The sequence below is a fragment of the Trachurus japonicus genome, chromosome 8, assembly GCF_045865225.1.
Source record: "Trachurus japonicus isolate A0001 chromosome 8, Traja_1.0".
NCBI classification, from domain to species: domain Eukaryota; kingdom Metazoa; phylum Chordata; class Actinopteri; order Carangiformes; family Carangidae; genus Trachurus; species Trachurus japonicus.
The window spans coordinates 29,624,287-29,651,529 of record NC_140914.1 but is presented as its reverse complement, the minus strand read 5'-3'; the positions used below and the strand labels follow the sequence as shown (position 1 = coordinate 29,651,529).

Sequence of the window (27,243 nt, the reverse complement as noted above, 5' to 3'; positions counted from 1 at the left end):
GTATGTAAATGTAAAAACAAAAGGTGTCAGAGTCACTGGATATTAAAAGCCTTTTTTAAATAAATGAGTCTTAAGATTAGACTTTGCCAGGTCATTAGTAAATTTTAATTCAGGGGGGTAGGGAGTTCCACAATTTAGGGGCAACTACAGTTTAAAACTGGAAAAGGTACTTCCAACAGGAGCTGTTCTGAGGACCGCATACTCAAGACTGTTATGGACTTTTAGTAGAACTGATTCAGTGCAATGCCAGGATCTAAAACCAGATTGGAACTTTTCAAAGATGGCATTGTTTTCCAGAAAAGACTCGAGACTGAAGGTCAAGGTCACTGTGACCTCACAAAACACTTGGCTCTAGACTTCACATAGATATTATGGAGCAGATAGCCACCAGAAGGTGATTCTAGGTTTGGTTTTTGGGGGGTGATTAAACTTGAGTTTCATTCTCCATCGCTGTGTTTCCCAGCAGACAGACGATGCGGCGCAAACGGACAGTCAGCCACCGACACAGACCATACCTGAAAGCACAGACAGCAAGGCCCAGCCCAAGAGACTCCACGTCTCCAACATCCCCTTCAGGTTCAGAGACCCAGACCTCAGGCAAATGTTCGGCGTAAGTGCAACAATACCTAACATGCATATACTGTAGATTGAAATAGAAACTGTTGTTTATGAATTTTCTGCTGATTTGCAAAAGATTACCCAGCGTTTCTGTTTTTGCTTGTTTCTTCACAGCAATTCGGCAAAATCTTAGATGTGGAGATCATCTTCAATGAGCGAGGTTCCAAGGTACATGGTCTTTCTGTTCTCTTTCTATTTCTTTGTTTTAAATTGCTTCTGCTTCTTTGTGTTTGTTTAACGCCTCACCACTGAATCAGCATAACTGGAAATAGACAAGACAGTTTGCACAGTTTTAAGTCATATTTGGAGTTCAAACTTCCTGGTGCAGCATAGTCAGTTCGTGACAGGCCAGTGACAAAATGAGTCGTGCCCTGCTTATAGAAATAATAAACTGACCACATGCATGATATATAACTTGTAATTTTATCAGCCAAAAGCATGCAGTCCCCTCAGAAAGTATTGGAACAGTTAGGCCAATTCCTTTTTTTTCTGTACACTGAAAACATTTGGGTTTGACACCAAAAGCTGAATATGAGCCAAAGGATAAGTATTCCAGTTTCAATTTCCAGGTATTTACACCAAGACATGTTAAACAACTTTCGCCCAACGAATCCTTTCTTTCTCCACACTTTAGTCTTTCCATCACTTTTTCAAGTTCACCTCTATCTCATCAGTTCATTTAAATTTATCCCAGAACATCGGAGCCCTGATTCCGTCCTTTTTTTTTTTGAACGTATCTTTATCTATCTATTTATCTAAATCTATTGACATTCACATGTCACATATTACATTTTTTTGTTTTTTTCCCATTTGTGGCCCATTTTTTCCCATTTATGGCCCATTTTTTCCCATTTATGGCCCGCATATATATGGCTGCCAATCTGGCCTTCTTATTCTCATGGAGGTAATGTCATGGCTCGGGCTTGCATGGCTTGAGTTGTCTAACATATCTTAATGTAAATACCTGGAAACAAAAGCTGAAATACTGATCTCTTGTCTCATAATTATCTTTTGATGTCAAACCCATATGTTTTTAGTGTAATGCAAAAACAAAGGGCATGGCCAGACAGAACAGAACAAGTGGACATCAGTACTCTCAGCTACATGCAGATTTGAACTGATGACTTTCATAAGTCCATGACAAAACAAGTAAAGACGAGACTGCTACTGAGGAAGCCTTGTATTTGAACACAACACACTGTGCTGCAGCACAACAGACTCTGCAGCCAATGATACAGTCAGTGATAGATCACCTTATTGAGGGACAATGAGATTTTGATATTGATTAAAATGTTGTAGATTGATGTTCAAAGTTAATCAAGTAAATAAATAAAGTTTCCACATTAAGAAGCTAGAGAGTCATAGCTGATCAATAGCAGTTTATTGAAATGTCCTCCATAGAAGCACACTTTCACTCTGGCAACAACACTGTTGTTTATCAGAGATGAAGCCGCTTTTAAAGTCCTTAGGCTCCTGTGAGATTATTAGAATAAGACTATCTGCAGTTTATGGGTTCTTGTATTTGGCTAATATGATGTGCGTCACATTTTAGCTTAGTGTCTTTCTTTTTATTGCTGATACCATGTCATAAAGAAGTTCATTTCCACTTCACTCTTATGGTGAATTTAATTTCCTCTATAATGACTCCATCAGAGAAATCTATTTGCTGTAGCACCTTTCAGTGTGGGAACATCACAGTGGATGATTTATGTCTAACTACATTGCTTGCAATTGCTATAAACCCCCGCCACAAAAGCAGACATTTACTATTGAGCCATGTTATTAACCCTTGAGGCCTGACTGTAATGCGACAGTGTAATGAATGGAAACGGCTCTGAATATGTCTTACAGCCAATATTGTAATTTGTACAGTATTCACAATCAAAAATATACGCACACAATATGTTCTTGCTCATGTAACATTCAATTTAACATTCAATTAAATTAATTGATGTTCAATTAGTCCATCCCCCATAAAGCAACTGTCCAATCATTGCTTAGCAACAGTAACTAGGGGCAGAAGGCCAGCTTTATTTTCCTTAGCATAACAAAACTGTGTGCCAGAAAGCAAACTTATAATGAATTAAATGTGACATATGTCTGCTCTAACATGTGTAGCTAAGAACCTCAGCACCTACAGAAGGAACCTATAGCATCACCTCCAGTCCCACAGAGCACATGAGGACCTCTTTTATGGGGCTACAGATCATTCAAAAATAGAGAATCCAGTTGCATTGCAGCTGGTCATGGTGCAGCTATTAGGTCTGCCATTACTGACTTTCTTTTAATCAACCCAGTTCATCTAGACAAATAGTTTTACTTAATTTTTTTTTTTTTTTTAAAGTCTATAGGGCGCTCTGGCTGGTTTGTTTTTGAACAACCAATGTGGTTTCAGTGACATTTGCTCACTCACCATTGTCGTACTTAATTCAATGTAAAAGAAAATCTTATAGAATTACACTTTAAGGGTGTTTTTCACACAGGCAGTGTTTTAGGTCGACCCAGTTGAACTTTGGGCCCAAACACAGCAGATGCGCACAAAAACCGCTGCACAGTAGGGATGGGAAATCGGCCCTCGCTGATAGACGATCCAATCGTCTGAGAGGACGGGCGCCGAGACATCAGCTAAAAAAAAAAACTCTTTCTCCGTTATTGTTGTTCACACACAGAAACAAGTGTACATTCATGACAGTCCGACCCCCCGCCACAGTCTCCTTGCAAACCTGTGGGAAACACTGCTTATTTTTTTGAAGTGACAACTATGTTGGCAGCTGTTAGCAGTCGCTTATTTATTTAATCTATGTAAGACAGAAGTGTCTGTGGCTGGAGACGTGAAAAGAGAGCCTGCGTCCGTGGCTCACATCCCTGAAAAAAAGTGAGAAGGAAAAAAAGGCCACAGGTTTGAGCTAAAAAGGCTTCCGTAGTTAGCCAGGCGGCTGAGTTCATGACGTACCACGTGACTTTTTCCGGCACGGTCTGCCAGCGGTGCGGCATTTGGACCAGAGTGAAAACAACCATGACATGAACCGAACTACTGTATAATTTCATGACTTCTGGTGCGCAGCCTTGGTCTGCAGCAGTTTGTGTGAAAACAGCCTAATGATTGGATATTGGCTGTTATAGGATAATGAAGCTGAAAATGTTATCTGTTGTGCTCCTATTGATGCAAGTAGTTGAAAGTTCATTGTAATCCTGAATATGATAATGCTAAATAATATGCCTGTTGTTGTTGCCTCTGTCCCTCCTGCATGCAGGGTTTTGGGTTCGTAACGTTCGAGCACAGCGTGGACGCCGACCGGGCCAGAGAGAAACTCCACGGCACCGTGGTAGAAGGTCGTAAAATAGAGGTGCATGTTCTCAAATATTTCTCTGGACCCCCGCCTACCCCCTGTCCTCCTCTTACCTCTTTATGTGTGTACATGTGTTTGTATATTTGTGTGTCTGTTGGTGCGCGTGAGCGTTTGACAGTGTCTATGGCTTCATCTCACCATGCCATCTTCCTCATAACATCAAACTGAGTCTCCTCATTTCCCTTTCCTTGTGCAGTCTCATTAACCCAAACACAAATAAATATCTACATGTAACTAGTCAACATTATTGTATGTGAGAGACTTTGCTTGTTTTATTTTTTGTTCGTTTACTATTTTTGTTCCTTTTTTCCTATTTTACTTGCTTTTGTACTGTCAAGAAAAAAAGGGCCTTACCAAAGGTTTAAAAGTGAAACTCCACAATAGTCAGTCAGTATTTGTGTTTATAGAGGTGCAACAAAATAAAAAAAATAAAATGCTGGATTTTGGTCATGAATGTTCAAAAGCAAAGATATTCCTATTTATGTAGGGAGCTTTTTCCCAAGAAATATCTGAAATCTTGAATATCCATGGACAGAGGAAGTACTTAGAAATTTGAAGACATCTGGAGAGTGAAATGCAAGGTTCACAACTGACCTGATTCAGTAGCATGACATTACTTAAGTGCTATTTCACTTGCTTGTGCTCACTCAGTGGAGTAGGCACAAGACACCACCGGCCTTGAAGCATAACTCTGTCCATTTTTGATCTGAGTGTCAGCAAAGAGTTGTTAATACCTTAAATTATGACTGGTGTAGATAACTTTCCATCAAATATACCCTCCCACTAATGGATCATGGAGTCTGGGCCATCTGACAGTTACTATGTTGACCACACGTCTGAGTTTCTGATGGTTGGGCGGAATTGGCACTGAGCAATAAGGACAGGCTGGTGCTTTAAAGAGCTATTAATCCTTCAGTGCTTTCATGTGCGACTTAAGGTTTTGCATCACAATTACAAACTTTCCTTAGCGACCGGGCCATGTGCACACCTGTTGTAACTGCAGATATCAAATCATTCATTTTTATGAGTGTGTCCTGACAGAAATAGTATCCAAGTCTGTTCTGTCCATCCACCCATCCATCCATCCATCCACCCGCCCACCCACCCACCCATCCATCCATCCATCCATCCATCCATCCATCCATCCATCCATCCATCCATCTACTTTCACTGCAGCAACAGGGTAATCAAGGTAGCCTCCAGCTGCTCCTCCGCAGACAATGGGATATATCATCTCTCCATTTTGCCCTGTATGTTCTTGGGGGTCTTCCAGTTAGACATTCTCAGGGTTCCTACTCAGGAAGGAAGGCCAGAAGCTTTTCAAAGCATCTTAACTATCTAATTTTAAGGCAGAGGGCTAGTGGCTGTACTCACCTCCTGACCAGTACCCTCACCTCATGTCTAAGGTTTAGCCTTGAGCTCATAACCATGAGGGTTGAGGTGTGGATTGGTAAATGAACAGGTCTTATCAGAACAGTCTGATAAGTTGTCTTAATTTTTGTCGGCCCTTCAGTTGATTTTATGCTCTGTCTTAGATGATGAGCCTTTAAGACATTCACATATCTGCCATGTTTATTAGGCAAACAAGTAGCAGTTAAGTAAGATTCTACCACATGGTGCACTGTGTCTTGCCACTGCAATTTCAAGCAGAATCAGTAATCCATTCAGCATTCCCTGCTAAATATATCAGACCCCCAACAGCTCCACTGTAGACCTGGAGTTCTGTCCCTGCAGAAGGTTGTCCCTTTATGCAGGTAATCTACCATCTAACCTCAGCAGCTCTTACATGCTATCAGAGCTCATCTTTAAAGATTCCTTTAAGATACCTCTTTATTGCTTCACAAAGGCAACACATCTCATCTGTAATGTTTCCTCTGCTGTTTTGACAGTAAGGCCAATTTAATTACATTTTGCACAACCTCCAAAACATGGTAAAATTTCAGACCCTCAACAGCACCAGTTCCAGAACACTACAAACTGTAGGGATCTGCATGCTTCATCATATTGAGGCAGAAAGCCAAGTTGGCTCATTACCACCCCCGTCCATCCATCTGCCATTTTTTCTGGATAGCCCTTAGAATATATAAATTGGAAACATCTGCATTTGTGGGGTACAGACAATCCTTTAGGTGATATAATTGTCTTGATCTCTACATTTTCTCAATCATGTATGTCTCTACCGCTTTGGTATTTAACGTATTCTCTTCCCCCAGATCAATGCAAGCAAAAACACCACCTAGCTTGAGTAGTTCTTCCCAGTTTCCTTGTTAACCCTTCTTTCAATCCTCCAATCTACTCTTGATTGAGTGTTAACCTTGTGGTTCTGGCTGGTGTAGCCCATATTATGTAACTTAATACTACTCATGCTATCCAACTTCTACAGGACAACCTGTGTTGGTGCAATTGAGCAAATGTTATTTTAGGGCCAACACAATATTTTTGATCATTACCGAGGCATTGCAAAGCCTCTGTAGTCCTTCACATTCTTGTTGCATACCATTAAGTCCAGATAAATTAAAGATGAACTCAACTGTGCAGCAATCTCTTTCAATGTTCCAAAGCACATCACCAGAGATTGCTTTTTGAGTTTCCCCTCTGACACTTGCTCAGCCAAAAGCTCAACATTTGACTCAGAGACATTGCAAGCTTCTACTCTCCCCATGTTCTGTACCAACGAGCTTTGACAAGGCAAAAGAATAGACCTGATTAAGGTTTAAGTGCCTCATTTTCACATTTCAAGCTTTTCTTTTATTCCCACCTGTGCCACCCCTAAGTGCACTAGAATTCTCCAGTGTCACTCTTTCATGGTTCTCCTCGTTGAGGCCCCCCAGTCACCCAAAAACACCATTACATTCTCATACCACTCCTCTCAGTACTAGAATTGCCTTCATCCTTGTTCCCTTTTCTGAGTTCACCTTGACACACTAGCTTATCCAGAGGCTTATCCAGCTACCAACACCCTGAGCTTTACCTTCTGTAACGGTGACCAACCGGAACATTTCTTTCCCATTTACAACACGAGTTGTTAATCTGATCTGGTGTTTGCACTTTTACAACCCACACGACACATGACGAACAGTGGAAATTGAAAGCTTTCAGATTAAACAGGCCACATTTGGACAGATGTGTCCCAATTCAGGGGCAGCGTCCCTTTAGAGACTTGCGTTTGAAGACCAGCTGCATCACAGTCGTATGATTAAGCTGTTTTGGAAGCTCTTTCAAATGTGGACTGAGCAACAAGGGTTGGCACAACTATTGAAACCGAGGATCTTAAACACTCAGGTTTTTTGGAAACATGTTATCAAGGGTGCTAAGTGACAGGAGTGGTGCTTGGTGATGTAACACTAAGTGAAAACCCTCTGTACGCCAGACCATCTCATTTTGTTTTAGCCCTTGCAGTCTACCATGACCACATCAAAAGATGCAACCCCTGAACTGGGACACAGCTTACAGCTCTGCCTTTTCTATCTCAGCTGCCAGTAACAGAGGTACAGATGAGCTCCTATGTGACAAATTGAACAAAACTAGACCCCATGCAGCAGCATCATTCAGAGGACCAGTGTTAAATCTGACCTGTGTAGCCATAGAGCAGTGTACCCAATGATATACTAACAATTATCACTGGATGATGATGAAGAAAACCAAAAAAAAAAATAAGTTTCTCAGACTGAGTATTTTATTTATCCATGGTTGGATAGTGGATGTATTGCTTGGTAGATCTTTATTCTCAATGGATGTTTATGGCAATGCATGTTGCAAATAAACAAATTAACTCAATTTTAAAACCCCATCTGGAGGGTGTGGTTAAATTACCAGGGGCCACAGGGAATATTTTTATCACGCACCTCCCATTATAATGTTAATCCTGTCCAAATGGGGCTTTTCTCTATGGAGGCTCGGAATTCTGAGTTAACAATCTTTTTAATTCAGAAAAACAAGGCAATTTAAATGACTGTACACTTCACACACTTATGAAACTATTGTTTTCCCTGGAATTTCAGATAGAAAACCTTAACCAGTGTGGTTAAATCATGTTAAGTAATCTAACTGCTAATCCAGCAAATCCAGTTTTGCAGTATTTTCTTACCTGGCTGGTTCAAAACTGAAAACCCAACCTCACCCCTTAACCGACATCAGTTTGTCTCAGCCTCCATCTATCTGCCCAGCTTCCCTTTTCCCTAATTAATTAACACCATGACCTTAGAGCTAGAGGATTATGAACATTGAAGATAGTGAGGCACAGAAAACCTGGTAGCCATGGTAGCATCAAAACTAACAGTTCATATTCATTTACACAATTATGCGTTTCACTACAGATCGATGGTAGGAAAAAACAGTGAGGGTTCGCTCGTTTGTCGTTGGACTCCATCTTAAAGTACAGTCAACATCAGTTGCGAGTAGAGTCATACCCCTTTTCCACCAAACTGGTTCCAGTGCTGGTTCGGTGCTTAACTGGTTCAACTCTGGTGCCTCCAAAGAACCACTTTGCTTTTCTACTGGTTAGGAACAAGTCAGAGCCACACTCAGCTGCTCCTGTCTTTGCTGCCTGCTACAGTTATAAACGGACCTGAAAATTAAAACGTTTTGACGGCGATATATTTTAATATGAGCGTTAGCTGCTGTTAGCCACTGCCTGTAGCTCAGCTAGTTAGCTTCAACTGTGTTTACATCGATAAACAAACTTAATACGTAGCGATAGCGTGTCTGTAAATCTTAGCGCTGGTCTTGTTGCTAAGGTAACCCTGCTGCCAGCCCCTGGAAGAACCGGTTCTTATGCTTCGTTCATAACGACTCGGAGGTCGGAATTCCCAACTCGGAAATTTCCAACTTCCGACATCATTGCGTTCACGCTGCAGGAACTCGGAAGAAAAAAAAAATGGATACCTGAAGGAAGTTTGGCGTATTGTGGCTCATAGCTGAATACAAATAATAAATGCAGCAGTAAATTATGTTTATTTTGGAGGAGACGCCGCAGATGAGTGCACATATAATGTTACAGCCTTGATAACAGTTAAACGTTATTTCCGTCATATACGAGGAACACAATTTAACACCATACAACAATCACAACTTAATATAATACGTTTATATTAAGTTGTGATTTTTGTATGGTGTTAAATTGTGTCATATAGGCTACTGCAACAATACACAAAAATATGCATTCAGACCTCAACAAATAACTTAAAATGTCTAAATTCTAACCGTTTAAGACGAGGGCTGCCATGTTTTGATGTTGTCGTGACGTCAAGTCGGAAAGTCGGAGCTCTGATATGATACCCGAGTTTCCGACCTGTAATTTCCGAGTTCTACGCCGTTCAATTCATTTTTTACAACTCGGAGCTCGTTTTTTTCCGACTTCCGAGTTGTCTTGAACGCAGCATTAGCTCTGGCCCAGCAAGGAGTTGGTGCTGGTCTGGAACCAGTTTTAAGAACCAAGAACCGGTGCTTAGCCAGTGGAAAAGCAAAGAACCGGTGCTAAGGCACTGGCTCCGAACCAGCACCGGAACCAGCTCGGTGGAAAAGGGGAAACACACAGGAACATGAGTTATCTCCATAGTGAAGATGTTTCTGGTCCAGTCATGGATGACAACAGCTTGTCTGGGCAAAATGGTTGGAGTTATGCTTTAAGAGAGTAGCTGACTGCTTGTACAGAGAGAGCTGAAAGAAAGAGTTTGTGCAGTGGAATGATTGCAAAGTTTTCTTGGCCACCTGAGTAAGATGCTGCTTATTCCTTTCTCATCCCCTCCTCCCCCACCATCCTTCCAACGGTAGCTTGTTTAGGGCCCCCATCCAACACAGTTACAACGGTAACAGTACACAAACAAGTGGGAGGGGCCAAAAGGTTTGGGAATGGTAAGTGTGGGCAAGCAAGCCATTCTGCCAGCATTTCCTCTCACTCTTCCTCTCTCTTTGGAACGTTTGCAACGCTAAAACTCACGTGACATTTCTTTTTGAATTGTGGTTGAGTTGATGCTCTATATTGACATACATATTTTCTTGCGTGTCGGCGTGAGTGTCCATTCACTAAGTGTTCTCCTGAAGCTGCGTGTGCGAGCGATACTGACTGAGATATGAATTCGTTTGCACATCTGAGACTGTTGGAAACCCATTTATTTGTTTTTTCTTTTCATTTGGAGGACGATGCACCCTTATTTTTTGATTTCCCCTGTTTAGCCGTTGTTTGAATTTGGAATGATTTGACTGGTTGATTGATTGACTTGGTTGGTTCATTTGAGTACATCTATGTTCTTTGGTTTTTCTTTTATCTTCAGAATTATTCTTGCAATGAATTTGAGAGGCTGTTGTCTGAGTGTGAATGCTTCGTGTTGCTCTCGTCACAACAGTTCTTCTCATGTTTTAAGGTCGACTGGATGTTGCATAATGCTCCCCAACATTTTCTCTTCCCCTAACTCCACTGACATTTTCTTTGTCTGTTTTTTCCTCCTCCTTTTCCTTCCCACCGCATGCATCTGTACATTTACAAAACATCATTTTGCCAAGTGCATCTGTTGTTTCTTTACTTTTGTCCGTATGTTACTGAAATGTCACTAGACCTGGGAAGAGCATGCTGGAAAACGTCATAAGACAGAAAAAAAAATGCAAATGAGAAAGAAAATGGATTTGTTTTGGATGTGTTTTTAAGTGCTTCTGAATGCAAATTTGAAAACACATACGTGACATGGGTGTTTGCCATGACACAGTGTACTGCTTTCTTTGTTTACAACCTTAGGAAACATTGCATGCAGATTTACTCTAACATGTACTGCTCTTAGAACAGACGTGCACCTATCATCAATGATTAAGCTCCCTCTTTATCTGCTGTAGGTCAACAATGCAACAGCCCGAGTAATGACAAATAAGAAGACTGTCAACCCATATGCAAATGGTAAGTCAATGTTTGCAGCACCTATACAATGGATTCAACTCACATGGAATCAGCTTGACATAAAAATCTACATTACAAGAGACAGAGTTGTGGTCACACCAATGAATAGGACTCATCACAGATTTATAAAGCACTTTTCAAAAGCTACATTACAAAGTGCATGAAAAAGATAATGAAAAACAAAATCAAATAAATCAATGCATCAGCTGTATAAAAACCATTATAGAGTAACTCTAAGAGAAGTAAAACAATATGAGGAGAAGTAAAAGATTATGTTATTAAATGAGGTAGGTTTTAAGTCTTAAAAAATGAAAGTGCTTTCCAATTAACTATATTCCAGCTTCAGGGTGGAAAAACCAAGGAAACCAAAACAACAAAAGCAAATGTCAGTGCCATTCATGGCAAGAATTCGAAGCCAAGTCAGCCATATGTATTATGGGATATGACTGAGCACCATGAGTGAGCACAGAAGTGGCTTTTGTCTCTGGACAAACGAAAGACTTTTGGAGCATTTGTCAGCTTTTAGAAGGAGATACTGCTGTCAGTTTTCCAGGAGAGACATTCTTCTGGTTTCTCAACCTGGATATTTGTCTTGGAAAAACTATCAAGATGGGGATGGTGAAGGTAACTAAATAAGGTTCCCTCAGTCCCAGGGCTATGGGATGGGGTTCTCTGGATAACATCCAGATCATTGGATGATGTTTTCCGAGCAAGCATCGTTCATACTTTGCTCTTCTATCGTGAAGATGTGGCCAGACATGAAACATGCGGTTCACCTGTGATCCCCATGAATGACCTGCAAAAAAGGGAATGTTTAGGATTTATAGTTTCTGGAGGTACAAAGCTAATAAACACAGACCGACTGTGAAGATGCTGTCCAAAGTGCATCTACTTAATCATGAGTTATGCAAGAACTCATTTTATATTTGTAATTAATTTTAACTTCATCAAAATCTATTGTCATTGGCGTGTCCTAGAAAGTAAAACTCAGGGAGAACTTGTACACCCCACCCAGAATATTCTTGCTGAGAGGCAACAGTGCAAACGACAGTAACACCATAACGCCACCCTGACTGGAGATTACACACCTTCACACCCGGTCCGCAGTATACCAGGATTGTTTGTGACATCACAGCCTGGTTTTTACCCTCCAGCCTGAGTTCTTTAGTGATTCAAATACATCTCTGGAATTTGATGTCGCCATGTCGAGCCAGAGAACTTTTTAAAAGAAAGGAAAGAAAACGTTAATAATGATTAGATTGGCTCCAAACTCATTTTGTTGATTAAAGAAATTGTCGCCAGAGTTTTCAATTAGCACAGCTCAACACAAAAGTGGACGGTGCAGAGAGGGGAAGCTCACAGTCAGGAGTTTACAACCGCTGCTGACACTGCTGCTTCTCAACCCGATCTAGTATCCGAGATTCAAAGTGTAATTTTAAATCAGTGGAGGTTCCCTCAGACTAGGTGTTTTTTTTTTTTTTTTGGTTGTTGTTGTTTTTTGCCCTCATGACAGTGAGGACGAAGGATCTCCTGAACCTCTCAGTCCTGCAGTGCAGAGATGAGATGTTGCTGCTGCTGCTGTAGCTGCTTCCTGCAGACCCTCAGAATGTTGTGTGTTGTCTGTATGTGTAATGTCTCTCAACAACAGTTTCGTGTGAGTCCGTACTTTTGCCATTTTCAGACTGTAGCTTGCTCAGTCCCTTTGTGTTCAGGTCAGACATGCTGCCCAGCAGCAATGTCCAGCATTTCACTGCATTTTCAAAGGACCTGAGCCTCTTGAGAAAAAACAACGAAGCATCTGTGTTAAGGGACCAGATGCACCACCTTAAAGGGATAGTAGCATTTTTTAAAAGTGGGGTTGTATGATCTACAAATAGCCCCTAAGTACTTTAATTGCAGTAGAAGACTCTCTGCACTCCTCCCGTTAGCAACGCCAGCCCATAGACCTGCACAGAGATTTACAACATACAGTGTTGTGAACAGACCCAAAGAAACTACCTATTTTTGCGGCCTAAAAGAGGTTTTACCTGAAAAAAAAATACACAGTTCCATTGTTCGTTATAATATAATTTATTCCAGCCCTTCAAAGTGCAGGAAAAACGCAGTTTTTATTTGGACCTAACCAACTGCTGATCTGTGGGCGCTAACCCTGGGCGGAGGGATACATGAGTTGGTTGGGTCCAAATAAAAACTGTGTTTTTCCTGCACTCCTCCTTGGAGACAGCTCTTGTTGTCAGATCCCTGTCCTCCTCCTGCTGCCTGTTACTGATACACACCAGAGTAGCTGTGTCATCCCAGTATTTCTGGACGTTGTAAGACTCAGAGTTTTGAAAGTCCACTGTATATAGAGCGAACAGGAACAAAGCCAGAAGAGTTCCCTGTGGAGCGCCAGTGCTTCTCATCACTGTCCCTGTCACACAGTTACCCAGCCTGACGGACTGGGACACTTCCTGTTTGCTTCCTCTCTGCTGTACTTTTCCATTATAGTCCTTGTTTGCTCATTTTAATCTCCTCTTCATGTTGGACTCACCCAAGCCTCTCCCTGCCTCCATTACTGAAGGTTGAGGAGGGTTCTGACTGGTGATCTCGGGGGAGTGTTGCCCTCACTGGTATCCATACAGAAATGAATGTAGTCTGTGGTGCATATAGGAATCATGTAGCAGTTTTACTTGAATAACATAAATATTTATCAACATTTATTGACAGGATTCAAGCTGAATATACAGTATATCGTTAGCCTCATAGCATATTGCCTAAGTCATATTTGAAAATTTTCGGGAAAAAAAAGAAAAAACACAATTTCTAGCAAGCAAAGTCAAAAAGATGACTTAGAACACTTTTAGAGTCCAAAATCACTATCTGCCTGATAGGTTGAGGACATAGCCAATAAGGCAAGGTGATGCAGCAGTGGTAGGAGAGGAAAGTTAGGCAGATATCTCAATTTGGCCAAAAAATGACTTAGGCAATTATGCTATGAGGCTAACGATATATAGTGAAATTGTATAATTGAATATGATATTTGCACATGCTGTCAAAATGAGCTGTAATTTGTATCAGAAAATGTTATATTTACATTTCATGTACGTCTCTAACATTTAAAACATATAGAGTTTAAAGAAAGTATGATCTCAAAACTAAGTTATTATCGAAGTTTATGTGTTTTAAATAGGGTTGCAAAATTCCGGGAATTTTCAAAGTTGGAAACTTTCCATGGGAATTAACGGGAATATATGGGAATAAATGGGGATAAATCCAAAATTTACAAAATTGAGGGTTGGCCCTTAACAGAGAACTTAAATATAGTTGGGGAAAATATATTGTAGCATAATCTTGGCTAAAATAACCAGATTTAATGCAGGTACAGTTGAATATCTATATGCTATTCCTCAATCACACACCAATGTCCAGTTAATTCCCATAAATTCCCATAATTCCCATGGAAAGTTTCCAATTTGAAATATTTCCAAAATTCTCCAGCTTAAAGCAGAAGTAAGCGGAATGTTTGTGTAAATATAAGTCTTAAATAGTTCTATCTTCCGACAGCAATCACTTATATAGAGTGTTTGGTCTGAAACACGGGTCTGTCAGTCACTCTGCTCTGCTGTAAGCCGAGGAGAAAACTTTCCTTGTATCCTACAACCTTTATCCAATGAGGAGAGAGAACGGCATAAAGGGGCGGTCCTCTCTGTGTGTGCAGTCAAGGGATGCGCGTGAATGTGGTGACGTGGGGACGAGGACCAATAGATCCATGACGAGGGCGGGGACTGCTAACTCCATCGGCTGACAAGAAGTTAGCCAAAACGACTGGATCCCTTACTTCTGCTTTAACTTCCCATGGAAATTTACCAGAAATTTACTGTAAATTTTCTGGAAATATTCTGCCTCTTTGCAAAATGTAGTAATGTAAATGTAATAAAACACAGAACTGTGCTCTGACTGTTTTTCTCCTTCTTCTCCTTCTTCTGTCTTATTCCAGGCTGGAAGTTAAATCCAGTGGTCAGCGCTGTCTACAGCCCTGAATTCTATGCAGGTACGAGGACATGCCCTTCTCCATCTGTCTCCATCTTCTCCCTACTTATCTCCCACCTCCTCATTCTACCCGTTCTTCTTTTTTTTTCTCTCTCCTCAACATTATTTACTTCGTCCTTCTCCTCGTTTTCATTTCCACCTTCGTCACCTCTTCCTCCTCAGTCAACCTTTCCGAGCAACATGCAATCATGCAAAGCCTGAGAACTCTGCTCAATCGTACAAACGCAACACAACACAATGTCATCTCTGCTGCAAAACACCCAGCTACCAGGTGTCTGCAGCATTTCAGTCCACCACCACCCAACCCTTACCCACCCCCACCCAACCCCCACCCTGTCATTAGCCACAGCCATTAAGGTGGCAAATTCCTGGATTTTGTGATAAGAGGAACAAAGACAGATAAAAGTGTGGCAGAGGAGGAGTGAAGGAAAGTAAAGGACAAGAGAGAATGAAATCTAATTGTCCATTTCTGCAAGGACATTAAAAGGTATGAAATATATTTTGTAAATTAAAATCAATATTTTCAATTTCTCCAGTCAGTCGTTTGTCTAATTCACCCCCACGTTCTTTTAATTACAAAATGGCTTTGTATTGATTTACCTTTGTCTCACCTTTCAAGTACCCAAAATGCCATTGGGTGAGTGTAAGTGTGTGTGTGTCTTTATATTTATACGTGTGTGTGAGCACATGTGCAAACACTGTACTGGCATTTTTGTAATTTGTGCTATTATGTTATTACCGGGCTGGTACAGCCAGTCAGGACAGATGTCAGGATGTGCTCTGTGGTGATTGGTCTGGATACAAGAGAAGATTACACGACTACATCAAGTCATTAGAATATTAAAATGCTGTTTTCATTTAACAACATGAGTATACGTATGTCTGAACTTATGATCAAATTCTGGTTTTATAACTGAAATGTCATCAGACAAATTCACCAAGTAAGACCGAGCTGCGATTTCAGCCAGATTTACCATAAAATCATGAGAGGAAATTAGAAGAGGCAAAGTATCTGTTTTATTTGATGTTTTTTTAGGTTTGTCAGAGTGAGTGAGTGAGTGAGTGAGACATGCAGACAGACGGAGGAGGAGAGAGGGACAGAGAGGATGATGACGCACAGTAAAGGGCCACGGGCCGGGCTTGAAGCCACCACGTTAACCATCCAACCAGAGACAGACAGTCTTTGTGATTCAGTCCCTCACACAGCTCACAGCCTCTGTCTAGGATCCACAATAGTTTATTCTTTGTTAAGTTCAACTCCGGAAGGTAACAGACTTTTATGAGCGGTCGGTCTTAACGTCTGCTTCCCTCTGTTTGGTATTGGTCATGGTCGTTGGCAGTAGGCCTCATTACGAATGACTTCTCTCTCTGCTTGGTGTACCTTCATGTGTAGTTTTCCCTCTGTTTACTGTTCCCTTCCTCCATCATTCCTTCTTTCCTTCCTTCCTCCCTTCCCTTCCCTTCGTCCTTACTTCTTCTTCCTTCCTCTTTTGATCCAATTGACCTGATCTGTTCCCTCCCTCCATCTTTCTTTCCTTCCCTTTTCCCTTCCTTCTTTCCTCCCTTCTTTCCCTTCTTCCTTCCTTCTTCTTCCTTCCTTGAACAAATCTTTCTTTCCACAATCCTTTTCCCTTCCCTTCCTTCCTTCCTTCCTTCTTTCTTCTTATTCCTTCCTTGAACAAATCTGTTTCCTTCCTTCCTTCCTTTTTGGCCCAATTAACCCAATCTATTCCCTCTCTCCTTCTATCTTTCCTTCCTTTTCCCCTTCCTTCTTTCCTCCCATCTTTCCATTTGTCCTTACTTCTTCCTTCCTTTTCGACCCAATTGACCCAATCTGTTCCCTCCCTCCTTCTATCTTTCCTTCATTTTTCCATTCCTTTCTTCCTTCTTTCCCTTCGTCCTTCCTTCCTTCCTTGACCCAGGAGGACAACAGGAGGGTTAAAGGGATATTCCGGCGTGTGTTTAACCCATGGTCTAATTAACAGACCGTCTGACTGAGTAGAACCCCCCCCCCCCCCAGGGATCAAGTCTGCATCTCTAGTTGTAGCGACTTTAGAACAGACAGCCAGATAGCAATATGCTGCTGTGTTTGTAGCCATGAGCCAACCGCTATCAAAAGAGCCACTCATAGCCACAGAAAATGTTCAGAACAGCACCAAACTTCATCAACAGTGCAAACAGGGTCCCAGCACATGAATGAGGCATCAAACATCTGTTAGATTTGCCTGGTTTCTATTGAAAAGAGACAAAAACAAAATAGTAAATACAGCATGCTTTGCTGACTATGATAGTTTGAGCAACTCAACTCTGTTCATTTCCCTGTCAACACTCTGTTAGAAACAGAGAAGGAAGACAGAGAGGAACACTGATGCACTCAGTAATCGACTTGTTAGGGCTTCTGCATTAGTAGGAAGCAGCTGGAGGAGAGTGGGGGAGTTCTGTTTTGGTCTCTTTTCAATAGAAACCAGACACAACTAGCAGGTGTTTGATGCCTCGTATTATGGGCTGGGACACTATTTGTACTGTTGATGTAGTTTGGTGCTGTTCTGACCACTATTTGTGGCTATGAGTGGCTTCTTCGATGGCGGTTGGCTCGTGGCTACAAAGACAGCAGTATTTTGCTATCTGGTTGACTGTCTCACTACAACTAGAGAAGTTTGGAGTTGGCAAACTTAACCCTTGTGTTATGTTCACATTTTGGACCCTTTGGAACTGTTCGGGTCAAATTGACCCGGAACATTATTGTTGGTTTTAAAATAAATATAGAACTAAATATTTACATAAAAAAACTCCAACATATATTTTCTTTATCTCAGTTCCAAACAATATAGATAACATACATGAATCATGTTTGCAATTAATCTCTGCTAGATCACATTTAACAATGGAAGTGTCATTCGTTTTTTGTGATAAAGTTATCATGTATGTAAAAAATCCACTATAGTAAAGCCTTGGGGTGTTTGTGTGTGTCTGTGTCCATGTAAGTTTGTGTGTGTCTCTGTGTCTGTGCGTGTGTGTGTGTCCATGTGTGTGTCTCTGTGTGTGCGTGTTTGTGTGTCTGTGTCTGTAAGTGTGTGTGTGTCTGTGTCCATATAAGTGTGTGTGTGTGTGTGTGTGCGTGTGTTTGTGTGTCTGTGTGTGTCTATGTCCATGTAAGTTTGTGTGTGTCTGTGTCTGTGCGTGTGTGTGTCTGTGTCTATGTAAGTGTGTGTGTCTGTGTCCATGTAAGTGTGTGTGTGTCTCTGTGTGTGCTTGTGTGTGTGTCCATGTAAGTGTGTGTGTGTGTCTCTGTGTGTGCGTGCGTGTGTGTGTGTTTGTGTGTCTGTGTCCATGTAAGTGTGTGTGTGTGTCTCTGTGTGTGCTTGCGTGTGTGTGTCTGTGTCCATGTAAGTGTGTGTGTGTGTCTCTGTGTGTGCTTGCGTGTGTGTGTCTGTGTCCATGTAAGTGTGTGTGTGTGTGTCTGTGTGTGCGTGTTTGTGTGTCTGTGTCCATGTAAGTGTGTGTGTGTGTCTCTGTGTGTCTGTGCGTGCGTTTGTGTGTTTGTGTCCATGTAAGTGTGTGTGTGTCTCTGTGTGTGCGTTTGTGTGTGTGTGTCCATGTAAGTGTGTGTGTGTCTCTGTGCACGTGTGTGTGTCCATGTAAGTGTGTGTGTGTGTGTCTCTGTGTGTTTGTGTATGTCTGTGTCCATGTAAGTGTGTGTGTGTCTCTGTGTGTTTATGTGTGCGTGTGTGTGTTTGTGTGTGTGTGTGTGTGTATGTGTCTGCCTGTCTGTCAGTCAATGTATTTCATCCGGGTCAAATTGACCCGAACATCCTATGAAGGACATAAATGCGTAGGGGTATTGTAGCATATCATGTCAATTTTTTTTTTTTCTTTCACACGTTCTTCACATAAAATAAGCCAAGGCCATGGATTTTCAGGTCGAAAAGTCGTATCCTTGTATATTTTTTCTTTTAGTAAAAATTTGAAACGGGTCAATTTGACCCGAACACCACATAAGGGTTAAATGGATAGTTCACCCAAAATTCAAATTTCACTCATTATCTACTCACCCTCATGTTGACTAAGAGCTGGGAGAATCTTCAGAGTCCTCCATGCCTTCTCTGAGTTATGGGGGACCCGTGCAGCAGTATTTGTCCATATAATGGTTGTGAATGGATACCACTTTTCTTCGTCCAAAAAGACACACCAAAAAACATCCAAATACCTCCATACTGCTCGTCTGTAATGTCCCTCTTGTATTGAAGCCCCGACATGAGAAATTGTTCCGCTGCTCGGGAAGAGCAGTGAACTGAGACACTGGGAGCTTCCGCTACAAACAAGCTTAAAATATATACTTATTAAAAAAATTTCGGAACAATTTCTCATGTCGGGGCTTCAATACAAGAGGGACATTACAGACGAACAGTATGGAGGTATTTTGATGTTTTTTGGTGTGTCTTTTTGGATGAAGAAAAGTAAGCACCATTCACAACCATTATATGGACAAATACTGCTGCACAGACCCCCCCGTAACTCAGAGAAGGAACGGAGGACTCTGAAAATTCTCACAGCTCTTAGTCGACATGAGGGTGAGTAGATAATGAGTGAAATTTGAATTTTGGGTGAACTATCCCTTTAATCTATGGAGGAATTGTTCTACTCTGTCTGACAGTTATATCATGGGTTAAACATACGCCGAAATATCCCTAATGATACATGAAAGTAGTTTATTTGCTGTAAGGAGGTGAGGCGCAGTGTATTGGAAGCACTCCTCCTTTTCCCCGTTAGTTCCGACTCAGTAGACTTTCCATAGGAAGAGGTGGCGCCCTGGACCCCCAGTCAGCATAAGTACATGGTACGGTCATCATGAGCCAGGTTTATATCCAGTCTGTTAGTCTGTTTGAACTATATTATCAACACTGTCGCTCTAAACATCCAACAACAGATAATGTTTCCTCCAGAAACTCCAGCTCAGTAAAGAGGCACACTGCTGACTAGGAGTGGAAATGTAATCAGTCAGTCAGGGATATTATACGTTATAGACCTGGCCCCACTGTTTTACAGCCAAAAATGAATTGTTTCCACATCAGCATTTCCAGATTATTTCAGTTGAGAACTCACATCGGCAACACAAAAATATCCTCATCTTTGTCAACATTTCAGTTGCCAAACAAAACTGTGTCACAGCTGAAAACTTGTGATGTCATGGCTGAAATTCAAATGGCATAATCACAACAAAGTCAGAGGACTGGAAGTCTTTTTTTTGTTTTTCGAACTTAAGAAACCTAGAATAGACATTTCAGTCAGAACCAGAACAGCTTTGTTGTTTACAGACACCAGTTTAGCATTACACTCAAGTATTTAGTTAAAAAAGTTGTGCAAAATAGATTAGAAGAGAATAATATGCAAAAACAGACAATATAAAGAAATAAACAATATGTAACACAGTCTTGTAACGTTCCATTATTATTTCATAGCGTGGTGAATGTGCAGGTCACAACTTGTCCACCTGAGCATTTTGGAGTTGTTGGATTGTGTATTTGATGAGTTTGATGAGGGAAAGGCGGAAATACTTGGTATCTTGGTATTTTTATATACGTATAATACAATACATGTGTATGTATAAACCAAACACCCCACACACTTTTGCATTGAGGTTGTAGCAGCAGTACAGATGAGGAATGTGGGCAGGAGTCGTCAGTGTGACTTTAAGGGCTGTGGGCCACTCAGCCCTAAAATCAAGGTGACAAAAGATGAATAGGAACAATTACCAGCTTCACTCCTCTCCTTGTCTCTCTTTGAGAAACTCTTATCCTTTGCCTCAAACCTTCCATTTTTCATCAGGTCAATGAATGATTCACTGTTTCTATTAGCATTTTATTAGATCTCCTTTTGGAAGAGATGTATAATTAGGGTTGGAAATGGCACCTCGATCTCCTTCTCAACCTTCACTCACCCCAGCTCTCAAATTAAGCTTTGTGTCAGTCGCCCCCCATTAAGATTAATGATAAGTTAATAACAATACCACTGCAATAACTCCACTCCGCTGCCACTCTCTCTTTATTCCTTCTTTCTCTTCCCGTTTTCTTGCACAAGTGGAAACAGGAGAACACTTCACACGTCCTCTCCAGGACTCAAATGCTAATGTCATGTGAAGTCGTAGAGCTGAGCGTGATTTAAATAAGCTGCAGAAATGCTTCTTTTAAAGGGATAGTTCACCCAAAATTCAAATTTCACTCATTATCTACTCACCCTCATGTTGACTAAGAGCTGTGAGAATTTTCAGAGTCCTCCATCCCTTCTCTGAGTTACGGGGGGGTCCATGCAGCAGTATTTGTCCATATAATGGTTGTCAATGGATACCAACTTTCTTCATCCAAAAAGACACACCAAAAAACATCCAAATACCTCCATACTGCTCGTCTGTAATGTCCCTCTTGTATTGAAGCCCAGCTGGTCAGTGCAAATCACGCGAGATTTGCACTGACACAGGAAGAGCAGTGAACTGAGACACTGGGAGCTTCTGCTACAAACAAGCTTAAAATATAGACTTATTTAATTTTTTTCGGAACAATTTCTCATGTTGGGGCTTCAATTACAGCCCACAACAATAGCAATTACAGACGAGCAGTATGGAGGTATTTGGATGTTTTTTGGTGTGTCTTTTTGGACGAAGAAAGTTGGTATCCATTGACAACCATTATATGGACAAATACTGCTGCGCGGACCCCCCCCCCCCAACTCAGAGAAGGAACGGAGGACTCTGGAAATTCTCACAGCTCTTAGTTGACATGAGGGTGAGTAGATAATGAGTGAAATTTGAATTTTGGGTGAACAATCCCTTTAAGGGGGTAAAGGGGATTTTGTGACATCACAGATAGCGTGTGACACTTCCCTGTTCTCTGTCGCCCAGTCCCAGGTTTTCCCTACCCAGCAGCCAGTGCAGCAGCGGCATACCGAGGAGCCCACCTACGGGGCCGAGGACGGACCGTGTACAACACGTTCAGGGCGGCGGCCCCGCCCCCCCACATCCCAGCGTACGGAGGGTGAGCATCCTTCCTTCTGTCTTTGCTCTCTCCTCCTCTCTTTACTTTTATCCAATGACAAGTCCTGAAACTTTGTGCTCAGAGTCAGCGGGGTGATGCATGCCAGCCCCCCCCTCCCCTCCCCTCCCCTCTCCTCCCCTCCCTCCCTCCCACCAACACACACACACACACACACACTTGCACTGAATGCTGACTCACCCAATAGGCATGCTCCAGGACATGTGCCTTTGCACGGGCTAATGGGAAATTGTGAAATGGTAAATTTGGCAGTGTTGTGAGAGAGGCTGTTTTCCTGGACTTAAAGGGTTAGTTCAACATTTTGGCAAATTGGCCCATTGCCATAATCGCTATAGTCATAGCAGTAGTTTCGTTACCTTTAATTGTCGGTGCAAGCTGTTTTTAGAACGGCGGAGCAGAGCCGCGAGCTGCTCAGAGCTATGCTACGGAGGCTAATGGGATTTCTTGGTTTCCCTCATCAAACTCATCAAATACACAGTCCAACAACTCCAAAACACTCTGGTGGACACGTTGTGACCTGCACATTCGCAATGCTATGGGATAATAACAGAATGTTACCAGACAGAGTTGTTTTCGAGGTAAATACAGAGACTGCTTGCTGAAAAACTGTCCCTGAAGGCAACGCATAGCAGCGGTTTTGCATGAATTTACCTCTAAAACGACTCTGTCTCATAACGTTCCATTATTATCTCATAGTGTGGTGAATGTGCAGGTCACAACTTGTCCACCAGAGCGTTTGGAGTTGTTGGATTGTGTATTTGATGAGTTTGATGAGGGAAACCAAGAAATTCCATTAGCCACTGTAGCGTAGCTCTGAGCAGCTTGCGGCTCTGCTCCGCCGTTCTAAAAATAGCTTGCACCGACAATTAAAGGTAACGAACCTACTGCTATGACTATAGGGATTATGGCAATGAGCCAATTTGCCAAAATGTTGAACTATCCCTTTAACCTAGTTAACCCCCTCCCACCATCCCAAAAAAAAATTAACAAATGGATAATAATAATAATCCCAGCCCCCGTAGCAGCTGGAGCTGACCCTCAGCTGAATGCTCTGGACACAGGCCGAGGGGGGAGCTGAGATGTGTATTGTAGGCAGTCAGATCTGGTTTGCCATTTTTCTGCTGGTTCTTTTTCTATGTACGTTGTTTTTTTTATGACTGCAAGCAAATGGGTCCTAAGGAGGCTGGCAGGGAATCTATTAAAGGATGGGAGCATGTTTGTGCTCTCCTCTTCCACCCAAACGCAGCAGTAATAATATTTACAATTTACACAGATTGTGTAAAAATGTAAATGATACAAACATTTACCAATTCTCCATCCAAGCGTCAGTCAGATCAGCAGCTCTGGTTGCCGGGTGTGGAAAGATAACACACACTCAGGGTTTTGCTGAGCCGCTGATCACTGGACACTGACTTGAGAGCAAAAAAAAAAAAAATGAAAGAGTCAGACACAGGAAGGACTGCAGGTTTGGAGGCTTAAATGTTGTCTGTGTTAATAAAAGGAAAATGCACATGGAACCAGAGCGTGATACTTCTCTGTGCTGTCATTAAAAGCCTGTCAGCGCAGGGATGAGATTAGACCATCTGAACTTCTTAAAGGCTTTTCATGTTGCACATGTGCACAAAGTGGTGAGTTTCAGCTTCACCTGAGAACCTGAGAAGAACAATGAGTTAATATGTAGCTGTGTATCAATTTGAATGCTAGTAGTACACTTTCATGTACAGGGGTGGGGAGTAACAGATTAAAAGTAACAAATATGATAGTAAAAATATGTGTAGGCAAACTGTATTTAAATTGGTGTATTCTGAATACAGATACTTTACTTTCTTTAAAAGATTGGATTGCTTATAGGGATTACTTGGGGAGCGTATGTTCCCCGTTTTTGCCAAAAAGGGTCCTATGTTCCCCGGTCGCAATACATACTGGGGAACATAGGTTTCCCGCTGTTGCCGGGGAACATGGGACCTTTTTTTAAAAAAAAAGTTTCGCCACTGTTGCTGGTTGATTGACTCTCTCTACTTATCTGGACTCTCTCTATCTATCTGGCCTGTCTAGCCTCTACCTGGTCTTTTTACTAAACTTAACCAACTCCTTTCTTCATTGCCTAAACCCAACCAATGGGACAGATAGATAGATAATTTATTAGTACAGACTCTGGGTCCAGTTAAAAACACAAGACAGGACAGGAAAAGAACAATACAAACAGCGACAATACCATCAACAATGACAACAACATCAACAGTAACAACAACAAGACAACAACAACAACCACACTGACAACAACATACGGGGTAGTCTAGCAGCCCCTTATTAAAAGACACTTATACCAGTGTTTCCAGAGCAGTGACGTGTAACGTGTGGCACTAAATGCAACGTTTGTCAGTTCCATCACAATCTGATTTTCTGAGTTGTTTAGACGACAAATGAACTTATACATGATATTTCTTAAGACAGACTGGAGAGTGTTGACTCGAGCAGTCACAAACATTTCAGTGGTGCTGGTCCATCTGGGCTGTTTTAACAAGATTCTCAAAGAGTCATTATATGCCACTTGTAATCTCTTGTAATCCACTTCTCGCTCAAAGTCACAACTCAACTTCTCACTCAGAAATAGGAAAAAATCTGCAAAATCATAACTCCACTTTCAGGTATGGGACCAAAAATTGCATGTTCCCTGGGAAAAGCGGGGAACATAGAACCCTTTTTCTAAAAAAAGGTTCTATGTTTCCCAGTCACATACACAGCGGGGAACTAGGACCCTTTTGGGGAAAAGCGGGGAACATACAAAGTTGGGAACATAGGACCCGGGGAACATAGGACCACGCGCATTAATTCTCAAACCTGACCGCAGGCAAAAAAAAGAAAGAATGTGTGTGTGTGTGACCTGACCCCCCTCAGTTCTTCCAAGAATCGACATGGCTCGCAGAGGGATGTTGTATATTCGGTTCTGACGGTACCAGAAAAAAGCAAGTATTGATTTATTTTTTTCGTGTCGACATCGAATTGGTACCAAAGTATCGGTTCTTGTGACAACCCTATTAGACGGTTCCTCTTACATATTAAATATATATTATACATATATAGTATAAGTATGGAAGAATTTGAATTGAGACACAGAAAATATTTCTGTGGGATGGAGAAAACAAGAGCAGCAAAGAGGAGGATGTGTCATGGAAATGTAGAAAACTCAGAACTTATGGAGATAACATTTAAACACGTGTCTCAAAATGAGGAGGCTGCTACTTGACATCATGTGAAAAAAATGAGGATGAGTGATTATAATGAGGAATAAACAGACGGGATGAGGGAGATGCCATAGGTGTTTGGGAGAATAGTGGAGCACGGTCTTGACACAGAGATATGTGCTACAGATTGTTCTTTCATTAATGCTGCTGCAGCACTTAATTGCCCTGGTGGCAGTCAGATGGTGAATAATTAATGAGGGCCGTGATGTATTTTTATTAAAACTGTCTGTCTCAAGTGGAGAAGAGTCCAAATAAATCCTTTCGTACAAGTTCAGTTTGTGTGTGTGTGTGTGTGTGTGTGTGTGTGTGTGTGTGTGTGTATGTTCCCTCCTGCCTAACATCCTACAGTATCAATAAGCCAATATGTGCATGTAGCGGTGCTGCAGACACTTTAATGAGTGGAGCAGCTCCGTGGGCCACCCTGACATTTGAGAAGTAATTGATTATCAGAGATTGAACAAATGGAGTGAAACCAGTCTGATGACTGGAGGCTCAGTCTGCTGGAAGTTAGATGAGGGAGGCTTTCTCAGGCACACACATACGCACACAAATACACAGGCACACAGCACACACACACACACACACTACTCATAGGTGGAGGTTTATGGTTGTACATGCTTTTACATCTTGAGTCAATGATCTCACTCTGTATCACACAAGAACAGAAAAAACACATTGAAACAGTTGTGCAGCTATAATATCACTCTAATGTCATTTGTACAAGACTATAGGTCTAAACCTCGTCTATGTCTGGGAAGCACAGGTTCAAATCTTGATTTTCTTTTCTTTTCTTTTTTTTGGAATAAATTGTTACATAATGCACCAAAAAATTACAAAATGCGAGCATTGCATTTTTTATGAAGAAAATGTAATCATTTGGTGCAATATGTAACATCTTACGACAAAATGTGGCAGATTATTACAAAATGCGGTGTTCATGTGTAGGGCTACATCATGAGGTGAAAATGTATTACATTATTACATAATAATAATAATACATTTTATCTGTAATCTCAAATACTAATAGCTACAAGGTGGAAGAGAAAGTCAAACATTGGTACAAAATTGTCCAAATTATAAAGGCCTCAAACTCTGATGCACTGAGCAACAACACTGCTCTGAATGAACTGAATGTAATGTGAATGTCAGTTTTCTTTGACTTTTAGGTAATGGCTTTTATTATTAGCTCACACAAACACTCTCCACCCATCTGATACTGGCCCAGCCCGTCTGTCAGATTTGATATCACATTGTGGCCCCTGACCCAAACATTTTGCCCATAGGTTGTTATTATTTCAGTTATGACATACGACTTTTTTGATTGATCCCATTTATGGGAAATCAGCGTCTTACAGCAGCAGAGAAGTAAACAACAAGCAGTAGAAGTAAGGAATAAAAATATAAATGTGTGTAACAAAAGATGTACCTTATTGTACTGCAAACCAGTAGGCTGCATAAACAGTATTGGATACGGTCTCTCAAACAGCTGACAACCTCCATCTGGCATCATAATTAACTTCAGTTTCAGAACCTCCATCTGAATCAGTCTTTTCTTACTCCTCTGTTTGATATGTAGAGTTTGTCCTCGTGGTTCGTATTCTTTCTGCTCAGTGTCTCTTAAAGGACAATTCCGGGCAAATCAACTCGGGGCTGTATTTTCCTAACATTTTAGATCTAAAAGAAGGAATCTAAAGATTTTCAGTTTAATTGCTCCTGTTTTGCGGTAGTTGTGTCTGTCCCCGCATCGCCACAGCAGCGATGAATGGGAGCGAATTGAAGTTCTGCTGTTTAGGCTGTTTACATCCCTCAAAACCGCAATTTTTTTTTCCACAGACAGCGTCAGATGGCGACTCAAACATGCAGTGTCCGCATGTTTAGTGATTATTGATATTCACAGTAGCCTGTAGTCCACTCATATGCGTCTGAGCGGTCAGCGCATGATGATCCATGGGTCAGCGTCGAGAAACTTGACGTGCTAGCAACAGTAACTAAGGGGGGTGGGGCTTTGTGAAAAATGTCCGGTTTTCCTGTCCACACATGAAGCTGAAACCGGAGTTTTCAAAAAAGTT

At 41.5% G+C, this 27,243-nt stretch overlaps 1 protein-coding gene across 12 annotated transcripts in view; it reads left to right on the top strand.

Moving 5' to 3' along the window:
- The window catches only part of rbfox1 (RNA binding fox-1 homolog 1), a 455,321-nt gene that overhangs the window by 392,600 nt on the left and 35,478 nt on the right, over window positions 1–27,243 (top strand). For 11 of the 12 annotated variants that reach the window (XR_015036322.1, XR_015036321.1, XR_015036320.1 and 8 more), the window contains 6 exons: window positions 464–610; window positions 733–786; window positions 3,873–3,965; window positions 10,794–10,854; window positions 14,831–14,884; window positions 21,779–21,911. Coding sequence is in view for 9 of the 12 variants with exons in the window: in XM_085785152.1 (XP_085641278.1) it covers window positions 464–610; window positions 733–786; window positions 3,873–3,965; window positions 10,794–10,854; window positions 14,831–14,884; window positions 21,779–21,911 (542 nt within the window). In the remaining 3 variants the exon portion in view is untranslated. The remainder of the gene's footprint in view (window positions 1–463; window positions 611–732; window positions 787–3,872; window positions 3,966–10,793; window positions 10,855–14,830; window positions 14,885–21,778; window positions 21,912–27,243) is intronic. The other variant, XM_085785145.1, reaches the window with a different exon arrangement.